The sequence below is a fragment of the Anomalospiza imberbis genome, chromosome 5 (assembly GCF_031753505.1).
Source record: "Anomalospiza imberbis isolate Cuckoo-Finch-1a 21T00152 chromosome 5, ASM3175350v1, whole genome shotgun sequence".
Taxonomy (NCBI): domain Eukaryota; kingdom Metazoa; phylum Chordata; class Aves; order Passeriformes; family Viduidae; genus Anomalospiza; species Anomalospiza imberbis.
The window spans coordinates 6,651,044-6,669,943 of NC_089685.1; the positions used below are offsets into that span (position 1 = coordinate 6,651,044).

Consider the following 18,900-nt stretch of genomic DNA (forward strand, 5'->3'; position numbering starts at 1 on the left):
TCCACCTCTTTTACAACATTCCTTGATACAAAGCAGCTATATTTTGGCTCTGTCTCATAATTACTGTCATTACACCGTCTGTGCATCACTTTAAATAATCTGCTTCCAACAACAGTATGACAGTACACAGGTCCTGAAGCAGTTGTTCCCAGTGTCCGACGGCGGCGTCTCCTGGCCCAGCCCGGGGCCATCTCGGGTGTGTCACTTGTCACTCGGGAGAGGGGACGGGCACGCCGCTCCCAGGCCGCTCCTCCCAGCCACCAGGGGGCGCCGCGCGGCGGCGCGGCCTCCCCGGCAGTGACGGCGTTGTTTTCCTGCCGCACTTCCCGAGGCCGCCATGGACATCCTGAAGCGGGAGATCAGCAGGAAGCGCCAGCAGCTGGAGGAGAAGGAGCTGCTGGGGGTGAGGGCGGCCGGCATGGACACCAGGAGCTGCCCGGGGGAGGGCGGCGGGGGAGCGGCCCGGGATGGGCCGGGGAAGGGGGCGCGGAGAGGCCCAGGGCCGGGTTTTCCAAAGCCGGGATGAGCCAGGATGGGATCGGGCTGGAGCCGGGAGGAGCCTGGGGGCGCAGATGCGGCCTGGCTTCAGCCTCGCTGTGTTCCGTGGGCTTTTGGGGCTGGTTTGGTTTATACCCGGGCACGGTCTGAGCAGTGTGTGTGTGTCTAAAACCCCATACCCGGACAGTGTGTGTGCCTAAAACCCCATACCCGGGCAGGGTGTGTGTCTAAAACCCCATACCCGGGCATGGTGTGTGCCTAAAACCCCATACCCGGGCAGGATGTGTGTCTAAAAACCCATACCCGGACAGTGTGTGTGTCTAAAACCCCATACCCGGACAGTGTGTGTGTCTAAAACCCCATACCCGTGCAGTGTGTGTGTCTAAAAACCCCATGCCCGAGTAGGGTGCGAGCAGTGTGTGTGTGTCTAAAACCCCATACCCGGGCAGGGTGTGTGCCTAAAACCCCATACCCGGACAGTGTGTGTGCCTAAAACCCCATACCCGGACAGTGTGTGTGCCTAAAGCCCCATACCCGGGCAGGGTGTGTGTCTAAAGCCCCATACCCGGGCAGGGTGCGAGCGATGTGTGTGTGTCTAAAACCCCATACCCGGGCAGGGTGTGTGTCTAAAACCCCATACCCAGGCAGGGTGTGTGTGCCTAAAAACCCCATACCCGGATAGTGTGTGTGTCTAAAACCCCATACCCGGGCATGGTGTGTGTCTAAAACCCCATACCCGGACAGTGTGTGTGCCTAAAACCCCATACCCGGACAGGGTGTGTGTCTAAAACCCCATACCCGGACAGTGTGTGTGTCTAAAACCCCATACCCGGATAGTGTGTGTGCCTAAAACCCCATACCCGGACAGGGTGTGTGTCTAAAACCCCATACCCGGGCAGGGTGTGTGTCTAAAACCCCATACCCAGACAGTGTGTGTGCCTAAAACCCCATACCCGGACAGTGTGTGTGTCTAAAACCCCATACCCGGGCAGGGTGTGTGCCTAAAACCCCATACCCGGGCAGGGTGTGTGTCTAAAACCCCATACCCGGACAGGGTGTGTGCCTAAAACCCCATACCCGGGCAGGGTGTGTGTCTAAAACCCCATACCTGGGTAGGATGTGTGTCTAAAACCCCATACCCGGACAGGGTGTGTGCCTAAAGCCCCATACCCGGGCAGGATGTGTGTCTAAAACCCCATACCCGGACAGTGTGTGTGCCTAAAACCCCATACCCGGACAGGGTGTGTGTCTAAAACCCCATACCCGGACAGTGTGTGTGTCTAAAACCCCATACCCGGGCATGGTGTGTGCCTAAAACCCCATACCCGGACAGTGTGTGTGCCTAAAACCCCATACCCGGACAGGGTGTGTGTCTAAAACCCCATACCCGGGCAGGGTGTGTGTCTAAAACCCCATACCCAGACAGTGTGTGTGCCTAAAACCCCATACCCGGACAGTGTGTGTGTCTAAAACCCCATACCCGGGCAGGGTGTGTGCCTAAAACCCCATACCCGGGCAGGGTGTGTGTCTAAAACCCCATACCCGGACAGGGTGTGTGCCTAAAACCCCATACCCGGGCAGGGTGTGTGTCTAAAACCCCATACCTGGGCAGGATGTGTGCCTAAAACCCCATACCCAGACAGTGTGTGTGTCTAAAACCCCATACCTGGACAGTGTGTGTGTCTAAAACCCCATACCTGGGCAGGATGTGTGTCTAAAACCCCATACCCGGACAGTGTGTGTGTCTAAAACCCCATACCCGGGCAGGGTGTGAGCAATGTGTGTGTGCCTAAAACCCCATACCCGGGCAGGGTGTGTGCCTAAAAACCCCATACCCGGGCAGGGTGTGTGTCTAAAACCCCATACCCGGGCAGGATGTGTGTCTAAAACCCCATACCCGGGCAGGGTGTGTGCCTAAAAACCCCATACCCGGACAGTGTGTGTGTCTAAAACCCCATACCCGGGCAGGGTGTGTGTCTAAAACCCCATACCCGGACAGTGTGTGTGCCTAAAACCCCATACCCGGACAATGTGTGTGTCTAAAACCCCATACCCGGATAGTGTGTGTGCCTAAAACCCCATACCCGGACAGTGTGTGTGTCTTAAAACCCCATACCCGGACAGTGTGTGTGCCTAAAACCCCATACCCGGGCATGGTGTGTGTCTAAAACCCCATACCCGGACAGTGTGTGTGTCTAAAACCCCATACCCGGGCAGGGTGTGTGTCTAAAACCCCATACCCGGACAGTGTGTGTGTCTAAAACCCCATACCCGGATAGTGTGTGTGTCTAAAACCCCATACCCGGGCAGGGTGTGTGTCTAAAACCCCATACCCGGACAGTGTGTGTGTCTAAAACCCCATACCCGGGCAGGGTGTGAGCAATGTGTGTGTGCCTAAAACCCCATACCCGGGCAGGGTGTGTGTCTAAAACCCCATACCCAGGTAGGGTGTGTGTGCCTAAAAACCCCACAGTACAGCAGAGCCCCTTTCAGGGGTGTCTGATTTTGATTTTTGGCATCAGAGGCTGAAGGAGGGAGCTGCAGTCAGAGGCTGTTGTAGGTCAGGCAAAGCATGAAGGAAGAAGTTGCAGTTTGTACTAATCAAGGAAAATGCTTTGGGGTGGCCACATTTTCCAGCTGTTGTGTGTGTCTGGAATGTCTTTTCAGGCACATTTTTACAAAGCTCCTCCAAGCAAGCTTATAAAATACTGCATATAAAGGTGATCTCTCCCACCCCCTTGATTTCATGTCAAATGATGTGTTTAGTATGGTTTATCTAAACAGCCTGGGCCTGGTTGTGCACGTCTGAAGTGAAGCTTTACACCACAGAACACCAAGGCCTTACATGGCAAAAAACTTGGGCTTTCTAAAGTGCTGGCAAGCACATTGTACTTTTAATTCTGCTTTTATATATATATATATGTCCTGCAAAGTAACTCTGTATTGCTGATTTCAGAGGTGCTTCCAACTAGGCATCTCTGGGAAAGGATGTAGCTGAATTCACCAAGCCAAGTAAGAAAGTTTGGGCCATTTTTGCTCAACCATGTAAAAGTGTGAACTGGTAACAGCTCTCCTCTCTTTTAGGGAAGTAAGAAGTATTTCAAACGCAGTGAATTAGCTAAAAAGGAGGAGGAGGCCTACTTCCAGAGATGTGGCTACAAGGTATGGAAATTGTTCTTCCACGACTTGGTGTGTTTATTTTGAAGTCTGCTTTTTTTTTTTTTAATCAACAGTATCAATGTTGTTAATGATAATTGTTGTTCTTTGTTCAATCTGTTAATGTTATACATTAGCCTGTAAATGAGAAGCCACCTGGAGAGGTATGACTTTCCAAAACCATTTTCAATGCAGGAAAAGATATGCATGACATACAGCTACTTAAGTTTGTGTTATGGTTTGGCTTTTGTTTATTTTGTTTTTTTTTTTCCTTTTGTTTGATTGTTTTTATTTGTGGAAAGCATGAAGTGGCTCGGGATCAAAGCTTGTTTTCCTTTCCTATTAAATTGTGCTGTTAGGCATGAATACTGGATCTGATATAGCCACCTTCCTCCCCTTACTGAGAAAAATGGATACATTTGGATAACTTTATCTGATCTTCATTGTCAAAATGTCCAAGAGAAATCAGTATAGTGTGGGTGTGCATTAAAAAGATCTGCCAACTCTCCTAAATTTGGATTTGGGTTTTGGCCATTAAACACCCAGCACTGAAGCTGTGCAACAACAGCATTTATGTTCTTGCTGGCAAAATATTAGAAACAATTGGTAACCTTGGGTGCATTTTGCAACAAATGGGTGATCTGGAAGGCTTTATCTGCCTTGTAATGGTGTCAGGGCAAGAGTTTACCGAAATGGAAAGAATGTTGTCTTTTACAAGTGTGTGTGTGCCTGCCTGCCTGCCTGACGGGGTGTCTGGGAGGGGGGATGCATTCCCTGGGGAAGACAGTTTCATAATCTTGTTTGCTGTTAGAGGGCACAAATAGGAGCTTTGTTTTCAAGTGACCTTTACCCAGTTAGTGACTTATTCTGAAACCTTGATCTGTTTGTGCCTATTTGAACATCAATGCCAAAATGATTCTCGGAACGCGCAGCATAAAGTCATGGGAAAGCTCTGTGAATCCAGCTGCTCTTCCAAGTGCAAATGGCTGCCTGATGCCTTTTGAGCATTAGCTTGAATTCTTCAGAGCCTCATGTGGTTGAAGTGGAGTTACCTGTGCTGCTGCACAGGTGTGAAATGCAACCCTGACAATGGTTTTAAAATAAGTTACTTTGTTAAATCTAGTGTCTTTTTAGAGCCTCCCAGTTTTCTGCATTGGTTCTTTACTCTGATAATGAGACATGGAACACAGACTGATTTCCTTTTAAATGCAGGTGCTTTTTTGCTTTGCTTAGACTTAATAAGTTGGAATAATTTCACTTGCTTGAAGAAAGCACTGAAACAAAAGTAACAGTGGTAAAGATACTGCGTATAACTTGGAGTCCAGCTGACAGAATGGATAAAATATTTTCTTCCAGTTCTGCTATCTCTTTTTGATTTCAAGAATGTTTGTAAGTTAAAATTTGTTTGTATCTTTCTGCTCTGGGAATATAGTAAAAAAAAAAAAAATTTACACCATGCTTCCATATTTTCTGTCCCCTGTCAATTCCTCCTTCCCTGCATTGATGGAAATTTTATTTTTCCCCTCCCTATATGTGTTAAACATTGATTTAATTGTCTTTCCCTTGTTCATTCCAAACATCTGTACTTGTAGGATTGATTTTTTTCTGTGTTTGCTAATACAGCATTGAATGTAGATTTGTACATCTGAAATTGCTGAATCTTGTAGCTGAAGCCCCAGGGGTGAATCCTGCCAGTCACATGGAATCACACTGACACCTGAGCAAGGCTGGCACTGTGTCCTGAAAAAATAAAAAGCCTATTAAAAATAAAATAAAATAAAAAAATTCTGTCCAGTACCTTCCTCAGATTGATCAACCCAAATACAGGCTGCCCATGCACAGATGCTGCAGCCTGCTCTAGCATTCATTGGATTGTTTCCCTTTTAGCAAGAACAGAAAGGAAATAAATGAAGAATAAACAAGATATAAATGAGCACTGAAGAGGTTTCCTTATTATAGGAATATTACCACCAACAGTCTGGTCCTGCTGTCAGAAGTGTTGAATTTGAGCTTATACAGGGAGCTGTAGTTACATGGCTGCTGTCTCAAAGTTACTTTGATCAAAGAGTTGTTTTACATTATTAAAATACTGAATAATGAAGAAAGGATGCTCTCTTTGATTCAGGAACCTTCTTTTAGACTAAGAGGAGTTCTAAAGATGCCCTGTTCCTATGAGGAGCTGTGTCTTTTTTTGGTTGGCTTTTTTTTTTTTTCCCTGTAAGAAACTGGCAAGGTTGTTAGAGAGGTGAGGTGCAATACCTAAAACAAGGTTGGAGAGGTGCCTTACCTCTCAAAACCCAACAGAAACTGTGGATCACTGCTAGCTGTGCTCAGCTTGCTGAAGCTGCAGGTAATAAAACTGTAACTGACCCTGAAAGAAGCAGCTCCACTCTCACCCTGCTCTGGGTTTTTCCTTCCTTTCCTTCTCTCTGTGCATGTGCTGGTCCTGGGGAGCTGGATGAGGAAGTGAAGCAGGCTGGGAACAGTACCAGTGTTTGTGTTTGTCAGAGTATTTTCTGTTTGAATAATTTCCCCCTTCTGGTTCGTCACACATTGATGCAAATGGTCTTGCATGAGTAGGATGGATGGAACAGGGGCGGGAATCAACAGGCAGAGGGTGGATTTGCTATTTTTGGCACCAGTGCTGGCATCTGTCTGCTAAAGTGACAGCCAAACTTCAGCAATTGTCCTTTCTGTTTGCTGGAAAGAGTGCTTCCTGCAACCTGCAGAAGTTAATTACTGATGCTATCAAGAACTTTTATTGTTTTGTGAGATGCAATTATGGACCATAAAACTATGAAACTAAAGGTTTATATTGTCATACTAAAGTCTGTGTTCCAGAGTTCTGTATCTTGCCATCCTTTCTCATCAATATGTGGGCTTGTTTCCATTGCACATGAGTAACTTTGCCTGTTGAATGTAGGCACAGCAGCAGGAAGAGGAGGAGAAACCACTGGCTACATCAAATCCAGTGCTGGAACTCGAACTGGCAGAGGAAAAGTTACCAATGACTCTTTCCAGACAGGAGGTACAGTCAAAAACCATAAACCAACTCCTTGAGTTTACAGCAAACACACGTGGAATTTCTTGTTAGGGCTGTTTCATCCAGTGAACTGTACTTTTTATGGCAGTTCTATTTAATAATAAGCTTCCTTTTTTCCAGTCAGCAGTTAATGATCATCTTTGCTTATCAGGGCTCTGCTGTCCAATTGAATGCATAGGGACGTAGAGATGGGTACAACCTCTCTGTTACATGGATTTACACAGGTGTTTTATAACATTTTACAGCTCTTTCAGAGAGATACCCTGAATATCAGCATTATTCTTGGATAGCACTGAAGATGGCATGCTGACTTTTTCCGAGATTCATTTTTCCCCGAGCTTCTTTTCTTTGTAACTTGTTGGTCTGAGCACAAATTTAGAAACCAAGTTTTGGAAGTTCACGTTAGCGTCTAGAGGAAACAGTCCTAAAGCTAGAGCAGCTGGGATGTTCTTTGCTTTTTCTAAGGATAAATATGCCTATGTGGATTTAAGTTCACAAACAGATCCACACCCCAAAGCAGAAGCAGGAAGTTCAGAAGTACAGAATGCACTCTAATCTTGGAGATACTGAAATTCACAGCTGAGGTCATCCAAGCATGTCACACCTCCCCTTAATTTGTCAGGATATTCAGGTTTTTACAGGACTTGTAATGGGGGCTGTTGGTTTTGTGTTTGGTTTGAGGTTTGAATCAAGTTGAGGGAGGCTTTTTCATGTCTGCTATATCTACTTTTAAAGTAACTATCCCATTAGATTTTGGGACTTCATATTTCCCAAATGCTTAGTGATGGGGATTTTCAGCAGATCATCATAGCTGTTCTGGGACAACCTGCAGCCCAGTTCGTATTTTTATTGCCAAGACAAATAGGTGAGTGAGATTATTGTCAAGTTCCTTTGTGATTTTGAGAATGGTCTTTGAGCTCTGACAGAGGGATGATTTTTGTGTATTTGTTTGAACAACTCAGAGGAGGAAGACGTTTGGCTGTATCAAACAGCCTGGGATTTTATGCAGAATTTGGATCGGTAATATTTGGAATGACCTTTCACTGAAATACCGTGGGAATTTTATATTTAGATTGTAAAGTGTTTGGAACATTTTTCTACTGCTTAAAATATTGCCATTTCCTCTCCAGTCCAGCTCAGCTTGTTATTCTAAGCAAAGTAAATAAATCTGTCATTCTGGATTTTATTTTGCTTCCTTTATGCGTCAGGGAGTGCTTTGATTCTTTTCAGGTTATCAGGAGGTTACGAGAGAGGGGTGAGCCCATCAGGCTGTTTGGAGAGACAGATTATGATGCATTTCAGCGTCTGAGGAAGATAGAAATTCTTGCACCTGAAGTGAACAAGGTAAGCCTGGCTCTTAGTTACTTCTTTGTGGTGGGGTAATGAATAAGTAACCCTAGAAAAGTTACTGAAAATCATTTTCAGTAACTGTTAATTTTCAGGAGGAGGGAGTAATAGACAGCAAAGAGAATATGGGCTCTTTTCTCTTTTTTTTTTTTTCTTTTTTTTTTTTTTTTGCTGAGAAACTATGTTAAATATCAGAGTTTTGTGCACAGTTACAGTTAGGTTACATAGTTCTGCCCTAGAAACCTACCAGGCCCTTGTCACTTGGAAAAGGGACCTTCAGGTGGCATTAATACCCCGGCTTGTTCTGCCCCTGCTTTTTTAATGAGCAGAGAACAGTCATTTACTGTTACAATAATCCTGTATTGTGATTATGTGCACCCCTGAGAAGGCACAGCTAACTAAGAGCAGAACTGCATACTTTCTCTCTGGAATATAAATGATTTTTCAAATCCCTGGATTCCAGAGCTATAATTTGTTATGGAAGTATCATTTCCCCCCCTTCCCTTTAAAGTAGCCATCAACTCAAAAGCTGACCTGTAGATCTAATTAATTTATTCATCTTGTCTTAAGGAATGATCAGTTAAGTGAGGAGATATGGTTGGGGTTTGTTTTGCATTCACTGTTAACCAAATTTACAGCCGTACTAACAGAGTGACAATTTGCATTTTCTTCCCTAATTTGTGGCAAACTGAATTGTTTTAAATGTCTTTCCTGGGGCTGTCCATAAAAGGGAAGCTTTTTCCTTTCCAAGTCTTAAACACATCTAGAAATAGAAGCTCTGCTAATGAAAGCTTCCCCTCCAGCGACATCGATCACAGGAGCAGGATTAGGAAATAGAGAGCCCATAAATAGGGTTGTGCTGGATTTTTGTTACATGTTTCAGTCACTCCTGTTGCTGTCTAGGGGGATTCTGTATGTTGCTTAGTCAGTCAGCCTTGTGGTTCAGACATTTTTAGTGTAACTAAATGATTAATAGAAATGCTCCAGACAGCTGAGTATGATGATGGAAGAGGGGAAGTAACTGTGCATATCCATTCCCTGTGGAGTGGCTGAATTTATCTGAGGGTAAGAAATGTCATACTCCTTTATAGAGCTATATATTTTATGTCTCAAGATGAGAAGGCAAATCCTTCAGCTGTGGTTTAGGCGAATTTTGTGTTCTATTTGAAAGAAACTTTTAACTTTATATATAATGGTTTTAAACTGATTTTGGTTTTTTTAGTCACCTCTTCTAAAGTTGAGGGTTTTAAGCAGTGAGTCTATAATAAAACATTCTGCTATGTTTAAGTAATTTGTAATAAAAGGAAGCAATGTTATTGTTTTATGTCTGGCACTGAAGGAGTTAGACTTATTTACAGTTTTTTTCAGGGCAGATGTGAAGACTTGTAGAGCTGCTGATGATTATGGTCTGGTTTTAATTTTTTTTTTTGCAGTGGTTCAGTGCATTGCTTGGAGAAAATGACTTGAAGAAAGTCCTAGGGGCTGATTCCATCCTCCAGGCTTTTTTTTTGGTGAAGATACTGTAAAAAGTATTTTTCATAGATATGAGTGCTTCAGAAGTTCATGCACCTGCTTTTTGTTAAGTGCTGAAGCAGAAACTGTTATTGGAGTTCAGTTAAATTCAAACAACACTAAACCCTTATGTGTGTTTTTACAGAATTTGCACCTTAAACAGAAGATAGATGCTCACAGTGACAGTACTGAACTGCTTTTATTTACTTGAGGGTTTTTTATAAACTAGTCTTTTTTTTCCCTGTTTTCTAGGGCCTGAGAAATGACCTGAAGGCTGCTTTGGATAAGATTGATCAGCAGTATCTGAATGAAATTGTGGGTGGCCAAGAAGCAGGAGATGATGACTCCCAGAATGACCTGAAAGTCCATGAGGAGAACACTACTATTGAAGAGCTAGAAGTATGGGATAGGTCGTGATTAAGGATGTTAGATATAGCATGTTGCTGTGAGAAAGCTTCAGGATTGTTTAGGCAAAGTTGTCTTCTTTTCAACAGCTGACTTAGACATTTTGAAGTATTCTTAAGGAGAAAATTTAGGTTTCCAAGCCTGGAGTTGCACTGTAGGTGCCTACAAGAGACAAGGGGAAACTCAAGTAGTCTTTCTTTACAACACTTCATCCCAAAGGGGACAGGTGTTGCCTGCAAAGACAGTGATACAGTAAAGATTCACTCTCTGAGATTTCAGAAGTAGGGAATTTAATTCCAATACATTACCTGGTCATAAATGCCAAGGCCTTTCCAATGAATATTTGAGAGGGTAATAAGGTCAGTACCAATTAATTTTCCCTATACATGGAAGAAGGACTCTGAAAAATGGACACACAGAAAGAACGTTTGATATGAAAACATCTAGGACAAAAAAAAGTGAGCATCAGAAGTAGGCACACCACAAGAAATATAAGTGCAGAGATAATGTGTCCCAGAACCTTGAGTGCAAATGGCTGCTCTGTTCTGAAAGAATCCTGTGGTGTTTGTGTGAGTGAGTGGAGAGTGAGTGCCAGGAAATGCATCCAGCACCTGGTATTTCAGGATAATATTTTGAAAAGCACATTAACTTGAGCTGAAGACTTTTACCCTTAATCTTCAAAACTCTTTGGAGGAGTTAATCTTCATAACATCCTTCCAAAAACGTGTTTAAGAAATAATACGATTTATAACCGAAAGCTGAAGTGAATACATTATTATTAAGAAATAGTCTGGGTTTTTTGTTATGCTGCCAGGGGTTCTGGTTTAAAATAACTGCAGTACCAGAGTGGATAGCAGCAGTTGTATTGGAGCTACATTTTATTGATCTGTTAGCTCTCAAAATAACCCCTTTCTGTGGTAGTAGGGCAGGCTTAGTTTGAGCCATGCAAGCAATCTTTTTTGAAAAAGTTTGTAAACACCATGTCTTAATTTTATATTACTTTAGCTGCATTGCCTTGAGCATAAAGGCTTGTGTTGAATTTGACTCCAAATCTAGGAGATGTTTTAAAATAAAACTCACTTTGGAAACATGAGGGCAATGGAAATGGATTAAACATTGATCTATACCTACTGGAAAATGTTTATAAAACTTGCTGTTAGTATTTACAGTTTTGAGGTTTTGGCAGGATGGTGGAGTATTGGAGCATACAGCTGGGCTTTTTTTAGTGTTTGTTGCTTGGTTTGGAGGCTTTTTTAAAAACTTTGTTCCCTCAAATTCATAGTAGCAATTAAATGATAATAAGCCCCAGTACATCAGAGAATTGAAATAGCATAACAAAATAATTAGGTTAATTTGTGGCTTTGGGGATCTCAGAAAATCCAGTGCGCCAACAGTTCCCCTTAATACAGTGCTGTCAGACAGCTGCTAATTATGCCAATAATTTAGTAGTTAATGACTGAAGAATTATTGTCGCATTGACTTTTCAGAAATAATCATATTGCCATTGTGATGTAAATGTTTGTAATAGATTAATGAATTTCGGTAGCATTTGTAGCTGTTTCATGACCAGTGTTTGGGATTTCTTGTGGAGTTCATTGCAGTTCGTGGTGCAGTGAATCAGGCTCTGCTGTGGTGGTGCTGGCAGACTAGACAAAGTAGAAATAATGGCCCTTTTTTTCCCCCCAGGCTTTGGGAGAATCCTTAGGACGGGGTGATGATCACTATGATATGGACATCATAACAAAGTTCTTGAAGGTAACAAACTCTAATTATTGTGCAGTTGTGTCATGTTATTACTGCCATGTAGATACATTTCAAGAATAGAAGGGAAGGTTTCAGCTGCTTGTGAGGAAAATCTCACATGTTATGTGCAAGATCTGGGTTTTTTGAAATGCTTGGCACTCCACAGCCTTTGTTAGTCAAAACAGTGACTTGTGCCAGAGCTCTTGGGAGAGCAGCGTTCTTCAAAATCTGGTCCTGCTTTTCCAGACAAAATAAATACAGTTTTGATTTTTGTGTGATATTTGAGGCAGTTGTTTGTAGTTACCTCTCTGTGGTATTGTGGCATCAAAACCTTTGGAGGAGTTTCCTTGGAGCAGTGCAAGCTGAATTGGAATGTCACCTAATACTGTTAGTGAAATGAGAGAGTTTTAAAGGAAGTCCACAGGTTCAAGTGGATGGCAGGAAATTGTTTCCATGTTCCCTGGCAAGAAACCTGTGTTGCCTCTCAGCCCAGTCGGCCACTGCCTGTGTAACTGTTGTGTTAATCAAAGGCACAGCAAGAGTTGAAGCTTTCATTTGTGTGTGTACATTTAAATAAGAGAGTTGTTCCTGTCCCTCCTTGCCTATCCTTCTGAAAAAGGTTTTACCTTAACTCAGATTTCTCCAAAAAACTCACTTCGCCTTGCTTGCTTAGCCCTCTGTTCTGTCACTAGATGGCACCATGACCCAGATGTGCTTGCTCCCTGCAGTTCCTCCTGGGGGTTTGGGCCAAGGAGCTGAATGCCAGAGAGGACTACGTGAAACGGGGCGTGCAGGGGAAGCTGAACAGCGCCACTCAGAAACAGACCGAGTCCTACCTGCGGCCGCTCTTCAGGAAGCTCCGCAAGAGGGTAAATCACCTCTAAATGCCACTTCAGCCTTTGCTTTCCAAGTACCCAGCATCAGGGCCCTTTCCAGGGCTGTGTTAGCCTCACTGAAGGAGAGGGCATGAATGAGTTGGTGACAGTTTCTGTACCTAGAGCTCCTGACACCCAGTTCTGACTTCATCTCAGTCAGTGAGATCTGCCCACCCACTGCTTTTCCAGCTGTTTGAAGCAGCACCTGCTCCCTGGGTTGCAAACATGACAGAAAATTGGGGTTGCATTTTGCACTTTGCCATCAGCTACCAGGTGTAACCGCTTAACCTCTGCTCTTCAGATCCTTCATCTGAATATTTAACATGTTTTCCTTTGTGAAACTCCTCAAGCAAGAGTAGTTGCTAAACTTTGCATAAATGCTGAGTAAGATGATTCTCCTGAGGTGCTGTTCTGAAGTAAATGTCTTTTTTTTTTCTTTCCCCTCTCTCCTGTAGACACTTCCTGCAGACATCAAAGAATCAATAACAGATATTATTAAGTTTATGTTGCAAAGAGAATACGTGAAGGTACGTTTGTGCTTTTCCGTCATGTTCACGCTGTCTGGTTGTAAAAGATTGAGTTTATTACTTCAGCATCCCCATATTTTTTTTTCATTTTGAAGATGTATAGCTGAAAATACGACATCTATCCCAACAAAATGAAAAATGGCTGTGATGTTAAGCTCTAAGTAGTGTTTGATCCCCAGCCTGACAGAAGATCTTTTGAGGTTCATGAAACTGCACGGCTTTGTAAACACTAAGAAAATTTTTCTTAGAGATGGGTATATTAAGTTGCAGAGGCATCCCTCAAGGGGAAACCTGATGTTCTAAGGTTAAATGAAGGTATTGAATAGTAATAGGGTGTTGATGATTAATTAATTAGGAATTAATTGAGGCAAACTGAGTTATTGAATATGAGGCACTGTCCCTTTCTTTGTCTACACTCACATTAAGTGGCCTGGTAAGGTTGAGGTAAGTTAATGAGAAGATTTTTTGGATGAAGTCTGCTCACTCCAGGAGGCAGAAGTACTTTGGGACACAAGATCAAAGGCAATATTAGGTTTTATTTGTAGCTGCCTTCAGAATTGAAATTGAAATACCAATAGCATTTGCTGAAGCAGCTTTATATGCAGAGGAAACTGAGCTGTCTTTTGCCTCCACATTTCTAGTATTTCATACTATTCTTGTGAGGATTTGGCATAATTTGTCAAATAAGCAAGCTAACCTGCTTTTGATACTGAAAAAAACTTTGTATGGCCTGAGGCAAATTTAATCCAAATCATTTGGAAGCAGAACTGAGCAGTGGGATGTAGGATAGTGGGATTTTATTTTGAAGCATTTTTTTTTCTCTTGGTTGTCATCATTATGTGGAAATTCCCTTTCCAATACCTCTCAAACTAATGAGCATGCAGGAATGTGGTGAATCTCTGGGTTAATCAGCAGTGCTTCTCTCTCCTGGAGGTGCTTGCCTTTAAGTAAATCTCACAGAGATTTTGGATGACTTGAGTACACATTTGGATGTTTTGTTGTTTTGGTTTTGCTTTTTTTTTTCATTAGGCTAATGCTTTTACAAATACTCACATCCTTTTCAATTTTACTTTCTAAGAGACTTGTTTCTTTTTGCCTACTCTTGTCTTCTGTCTCTTTTTGCCTGCTGCTTACTTTGTGCACCCTAGTGAATACTGTCAGCCACAAATTCTTGCTGCTTTGTTAGTTGAAAAGCTTGGAAGATTTTAATTTTGAAATCAATGTGTTGGCAGCAGGCAAGTGCCAGAATGCAAGTTGTCCACTCAGCCTTAATTAACCCTGTTGTGACACTCCTGCAAGGGTCTTTAATTGCATGTTCACATACTGTTTAATCACAAAAGTATATTTAAAAAGTCAGCAAGTAGGTATTTGACTAAGACTGTTCAGATTCTGCCTCATGCAGGGGATGACTAAGCTCTGTCCTCTCTTCAGGTTTGCTTTTAGGTCTGTCTGCTACCCCTGCCTTGTTCATTTTTCACCTCCCAGTTTGTTCAGTGCTAGCTGGAAAGAATCTGCACCCACTGGTCATGATTGCTGCTTCTTATTGTCCAGTTTCTGAATAGGAGGTGATAAATGAACTCTTTATCAGTGAGTTTTGTAGCTGCTCTCTAATAGAGAAGAAATGTCCTGTTCCCCGTCCTTCAGGTATTTTCTGTAATTGTATCTGTCACTTGCTGGTTCTCAGTTGTTATATTGGGTTTTTTTAAACTCTATACTTCTCTTCCTTTCTGCCTTTCTTTCTATTATTCTTCCCTTCGAGTTTTATCCCTGTTTTTCCCCAGGAATTTTGTCTGTTACAGCTTTAAAACAGGATCTGCACTCTTGATGAGGAAATTCCTGATTGATTTACTGCTGCTACTGCTCTGGCCTTAAGCATGGTTACAAATGTAACCATATTTAACCAGAGATGGTTGAGTTGAAAATAATCCCAGTGAAACTTTGTTTTGGTCAAGGTAACCAGACTGCCTTATCCAGTTCTTTTTTTTCATAAGAAAGTCCCTAGTCCTTGCTTCCCTCAGAGTTCCACGTGGGAAGGTGCGTTGTGCAGTTGGTTAATAGCATGCAGTGACACCAGATCAGAGACACCGGAATGGGGCTTTAACTGCACCTGGCAGTGCTAAACTGCTCTGCGTGGTGCAGTTCCCGAGGTGCTCAGTGATGCCCTTCCCTCTCCAGGCCAACGATGCCTACCTGCAGATGGCCATTGGGAACGCTCCCTGGCCCATCGGCGTCACCATGGTCGGCATCCACGCGCGGACGGGCCGCGAGAAGATTTTCTCCAAGCACGTGGCCCACGTGCTCAACGATGAAACTCAAAGGAAGTACATACAGGTAATGTCAGCTTTGGAAATCCGACAGGTCTGCTTGTGTAGGGGGATCTTTGAGCAACATCGGTGTCAGGTGATGTGGTAAAAGGGTCCCAGAAGTGGACAGGTTTAGTTTGTGTCAAGCATAACATCCCATTAACAGTAGCTCATCCTGGACCTGAAGGCTTTTCAGTGCTGGGCCAGGAACAGTCTGATGGGTTTTTCTGAACTGCTGTGATCCTGCATGGACACCAAAGCAGCTGTGAAGACAGGCTTGATTCTCCTGAGGCCTCTCACTGCTTAACTTGTGCTTTAAACATGCACAGAATTTAATAGTGTAAAATTCAGTCGTGCAGACTATTTCTGCAACTAGATAAATGCATTCATTAATAAATTCAGGATTCTGGGCTCAAAATTCCAGCCTTAGTTCTTCCTGGGCATCTTCATACTCATGTGGACTTCTGGTTGTGGAAATAGTAGTGGTGCTGTTTTTCTGCTCTCTCCTTTCAACACGGTGGGTGTATAGGTCTGCGGAAACAAGCCTTCTCTCTTGGTATTGTTAAACCTGTTTGGCTCTTGCCAGTTGCAGTTCACTGAGATAAAAAACCTTCTGGGTTAACTCTGAAGCCTCCTGAGCAGCATCATGGAGCTCAGAGCTCCTGGCAGGCGAGGTTTATAAATGTCTTCCTTCTTCAGCAGCAGGACTCCTGTTGCTTTTCAGCTTCTGCAGATGTCTGCAAGGAAATTGCTTGCAAAATGCAACTTCCTCTTCTGCTCTGAGTCTCTCTGTATTTGGGCTGCGAGTATAACTTTTGGTTTCTCTTCAACTCTAATTTTTAATAGCATAACCTGAAAAAATATAATTGCGAAGTCACAGGGACCTCCAGACTTACAGCAACAACAAATTAATTTTGACCAATTATTTTGTAAGGTGAAAATTGGAATGTGGATTAGGCATCTTCAGAGAAAGGCTTTAGTTATGCTTGGAAGTATTTAATAGATGAAATAGTTTTAAATGAAATAATTTTGTTGTGGTCTATGTTAATCCACGTGTCATAATGATGAATAATTCATAGAATCACAGAATGGTTTGGATTGAAAGAGACCTTAGAAGACTATCTACTCCTCTGCAGGGGAACCTTCCAGACCAGGCTGCTCAGTAATTGGCTTTCTCTGTCTGTTTGCCACTCCTGGAGCAGAAGGATCTCTGCTCTGGAGCGTTGCTTGGTCTCTCTTAGCATAATATACCTTGTGGAAGTTGTGTGTGAATTCCCCTGTTTGTCCCTTCTCTGCTTTTGGGGCTACATTTGTTGGCCAAGGAAATCCTTGAGTTCAGCTTCCCACTGGGAATTTCATATCTCTGCTTCTATTTTGCTCAACTCACTGCAGCACCAAGACAAAGTTGGCTTTAAACATGTATGTTCTTCGTGTTGGCTTTAGATATTTGGGTCTTGTTTGACAAGCTGGTTGAAACTGGATATTTATTGCCTGTGCTCCCAGCAGCTGCATGAAGCAAACATGTTCCTGATTACAGCACTCTGGAGTGAGAACTTCCCAAACAAGGAGTCATGGTGCTGGGACAGACTTTCCATGCTTGCCTACATTAGGAAGGCCAAAGCATCATCCTGTTGAATCATTTTTCCCTGAGTGAGGAGCTGCCTTCCATGAGGAGAGTCTCATGACAGGGACATGACTCTGCCATCTTGGAGTACAGTGTCACTGCTAAATGACACTTCCACCACAGCAGTTGGCTTTCTTCTTTGTTGGACTTTTCTGTGTGACTTGAAAGAAAATAATCACAGGGTTCCTGTCATGTTGGTTTTTTGCAATTGATGGCTTGAAAGAACTGAAAAGTCCACATTCTTTCTCCTTGTCTCCTTTCTCCTTCAGTTTCCCTCTGTGATGTCCTGTGTCCATGGTTCTCCTGAGAAGAGTTTGTTTCTTGCCTTGGCTCTGCAGCTTGTTTTGAAATTGCTTTTTGCTCTTTAGAATGAATTTTAATATTCAGCTTTCTTGAAAATATCTTTAATTATGATCTCATTTGCTCCCTTGGTGATAAAGAGGGATTAAAGAATTGCTGTGATCCTTCACTGTGAGTCTTACCAGGTGGGATTGAAGCTGTAGCCTTTTTGATTATGCCACAAACTCCTCTAATATTGAAGAGAACCTCAAACTTTAAACAGAATAACTACCAAAATAAAAATCCCAACCTCAAAATAGCAGCCTTTTCTTTTTAATTCTTCTTGTTAAGCTTAAGAATACTGTATTAAGCTTGTTCAACAGCTGCAGCCTTATTACAGAATTGTCCTTGTTTTGTTAATTCCTAGGGGCTGAAGAGACTCATGACCATTTGCCAGAAGCACTTCCCAACAGACCCATCCAAATGTGTGGAGTACAACGCGCTGTGAGGCTCTGCAGGGGCCAGGGTGGGACTCACATTTCAGTCTCCAGTACCCAGAGAGGATGGAAGAGGCAGACTTTGAGCCTGAGCACCCACAAGAGCTTGGGGTGGGCTTTGCAAAAAAAAGCAGAAAGGAGTTTTTTTTTACAGCTTCCTTTTTCCAAGCCCCATTTGTTTAGGTTTATTTTGAAATCTGTGCTTTTTGCTGAACACATCCAATGTGCAGCAGAGGGATGGCTTTTGAAGAGTTGAAGACCAAGACAATGACCAAGGGATAATTCTCATGACAACTGTTTTTATTTCACTTTGTTATTCAGGGAACTGTGCAGATTGAAGTGTTTCCCATATTTTAGAGCTTTAGGTGAATCTCAGCCCTGCAAGGAGCATGTGGAACTTTTTTGGCTGCTTTTGCATTGGAGACTGATGTGAGGAGATGATTAGAGGGAAGCAGTTGAATCTGAATCTTGGTTATTTCTGTAAATATAAAGACTTTATTGGCTAATCTTTCATGTGGTATTTATCAGGAATAAAAAAAAAGGTTTCTATATTTCTCAGCCTCAGTGCAAAGAGTTTTTGATCTTGAATGCATCTGATTTGGCTTTTTTTTTTTGGTAACGACATTTTTAATATAAACCTTCTGGGCTTGGGGGAAGTAATCTTACGGCTCTTGAGGCTTTCAAATTCCATCTTTATACATCTGGAGAAAATTTTCAATCTGCTGGGCACTGCATAGAAAATTAGGACCTCCCATGACCATGAACAGTATTTCTAGCAGCCACAAATCTTTACCATTGTGTATCCTGACTGGGAATGGTGAGGAAACTCATGGGAACGATGATATCTAATTCTGCATAAACAGTGAAATATTGAAACTTTGTTAGTTTGGAGCAGAACCACTTCCTGAAGAAATGTGTCACTATTCCATTGAATGGGTTTGTCTGGGTGCTCACCTCGACTGGCAGCTTGGAGCAGGAACTGGAGTCCTCTTCCCAAGGAGTGACCCGTCTCCCTTGGGTGTTTGCAGTGTCCTGTGGCACAGTGAGAGATGCTGGGGCATGTGAGCTGGGAGGAGTATCTTGGAGAAATT

The 18,900-nt window shown here is 43.0% G+C and overlaps 1 protein-coding gene across 4 annotated transcripts; it reads left to right on the forward strand.

Moving 5' to 3' along the window:
* The first annotated feature begins 252 nt into the window (after positions 1-252).
* Positions 253-18,364, forward strand: PRPF18 (pre-mRNA processing factor 18). Of its 4 annotated transcripts, XM_068189527.1 has the most exons (12): positions 315-403; positions 3,455-3,510; positions 3,583-3,660; positions 3,792-3,818; positions 6,578-6,682; positions 7,928-8,041; positions 9,809-9,955; positions 11,648-11,716; positions 12,433-12,573; positions 13,035-13,106; positions 15,282-15,437; positions 17,740-18,364. In XM_068189527.1, exons 5-12 carry the CDS (start codon positions 6,662-6,664, stop codon positions 17,818-17,820), a joined length of 801 nt encoding a protein of 266 aa, XP_068045628.1. In that variant the 5' UTR covers positions 315-403; positions 3,455-3,510; positions 3,583-3,660; positions 3,792-3,818; positions 6,578-6,661; the 3' UTR covers positions 17,821-18,364. The 4 variants fall into 4 exon arrangements, with proteins under 4 accessions (XP_068045624.1, XP_068045626.1, XP_068045628.1 ...); XM_068189523.1 differs by lacking the exon at positions 3,455-3,510 and having other exon boundaries at positions 253-403; XM_068189526.1 differs by lacking the exon at positions 3,792-3,818 and having other exon boundaries at positions 316-403.
* Positions 18,365-18,900: the final 536 nt, after the last annotated feature.

Excerpts from the sequence above, each read along its gene's own strand:
- PRPF18 (XM_068189523.1), top strand. The coding sequence starts at position 338 with ATGGACATCCTGAAGCGGGAGATCAGCAGGAAGCGCCAGCAGCTGGAG. Across the intron at positions 404-3,582 it reads AGGAGAAGGAGCTGCTGGGG|GGAAGTAAGAAGTATTTCAA; the intron begins GTGAGGGCGGCC and ends CCTCTCTTTTAG. Across the intron at positions 9,956-11,647 it reads CTACTATTGAAGAGCTAGAA|GCTTTGGGAGAATCCTTAGG; the intron begins GTATGGGATAGG and ends TTTTCCCCCCAG.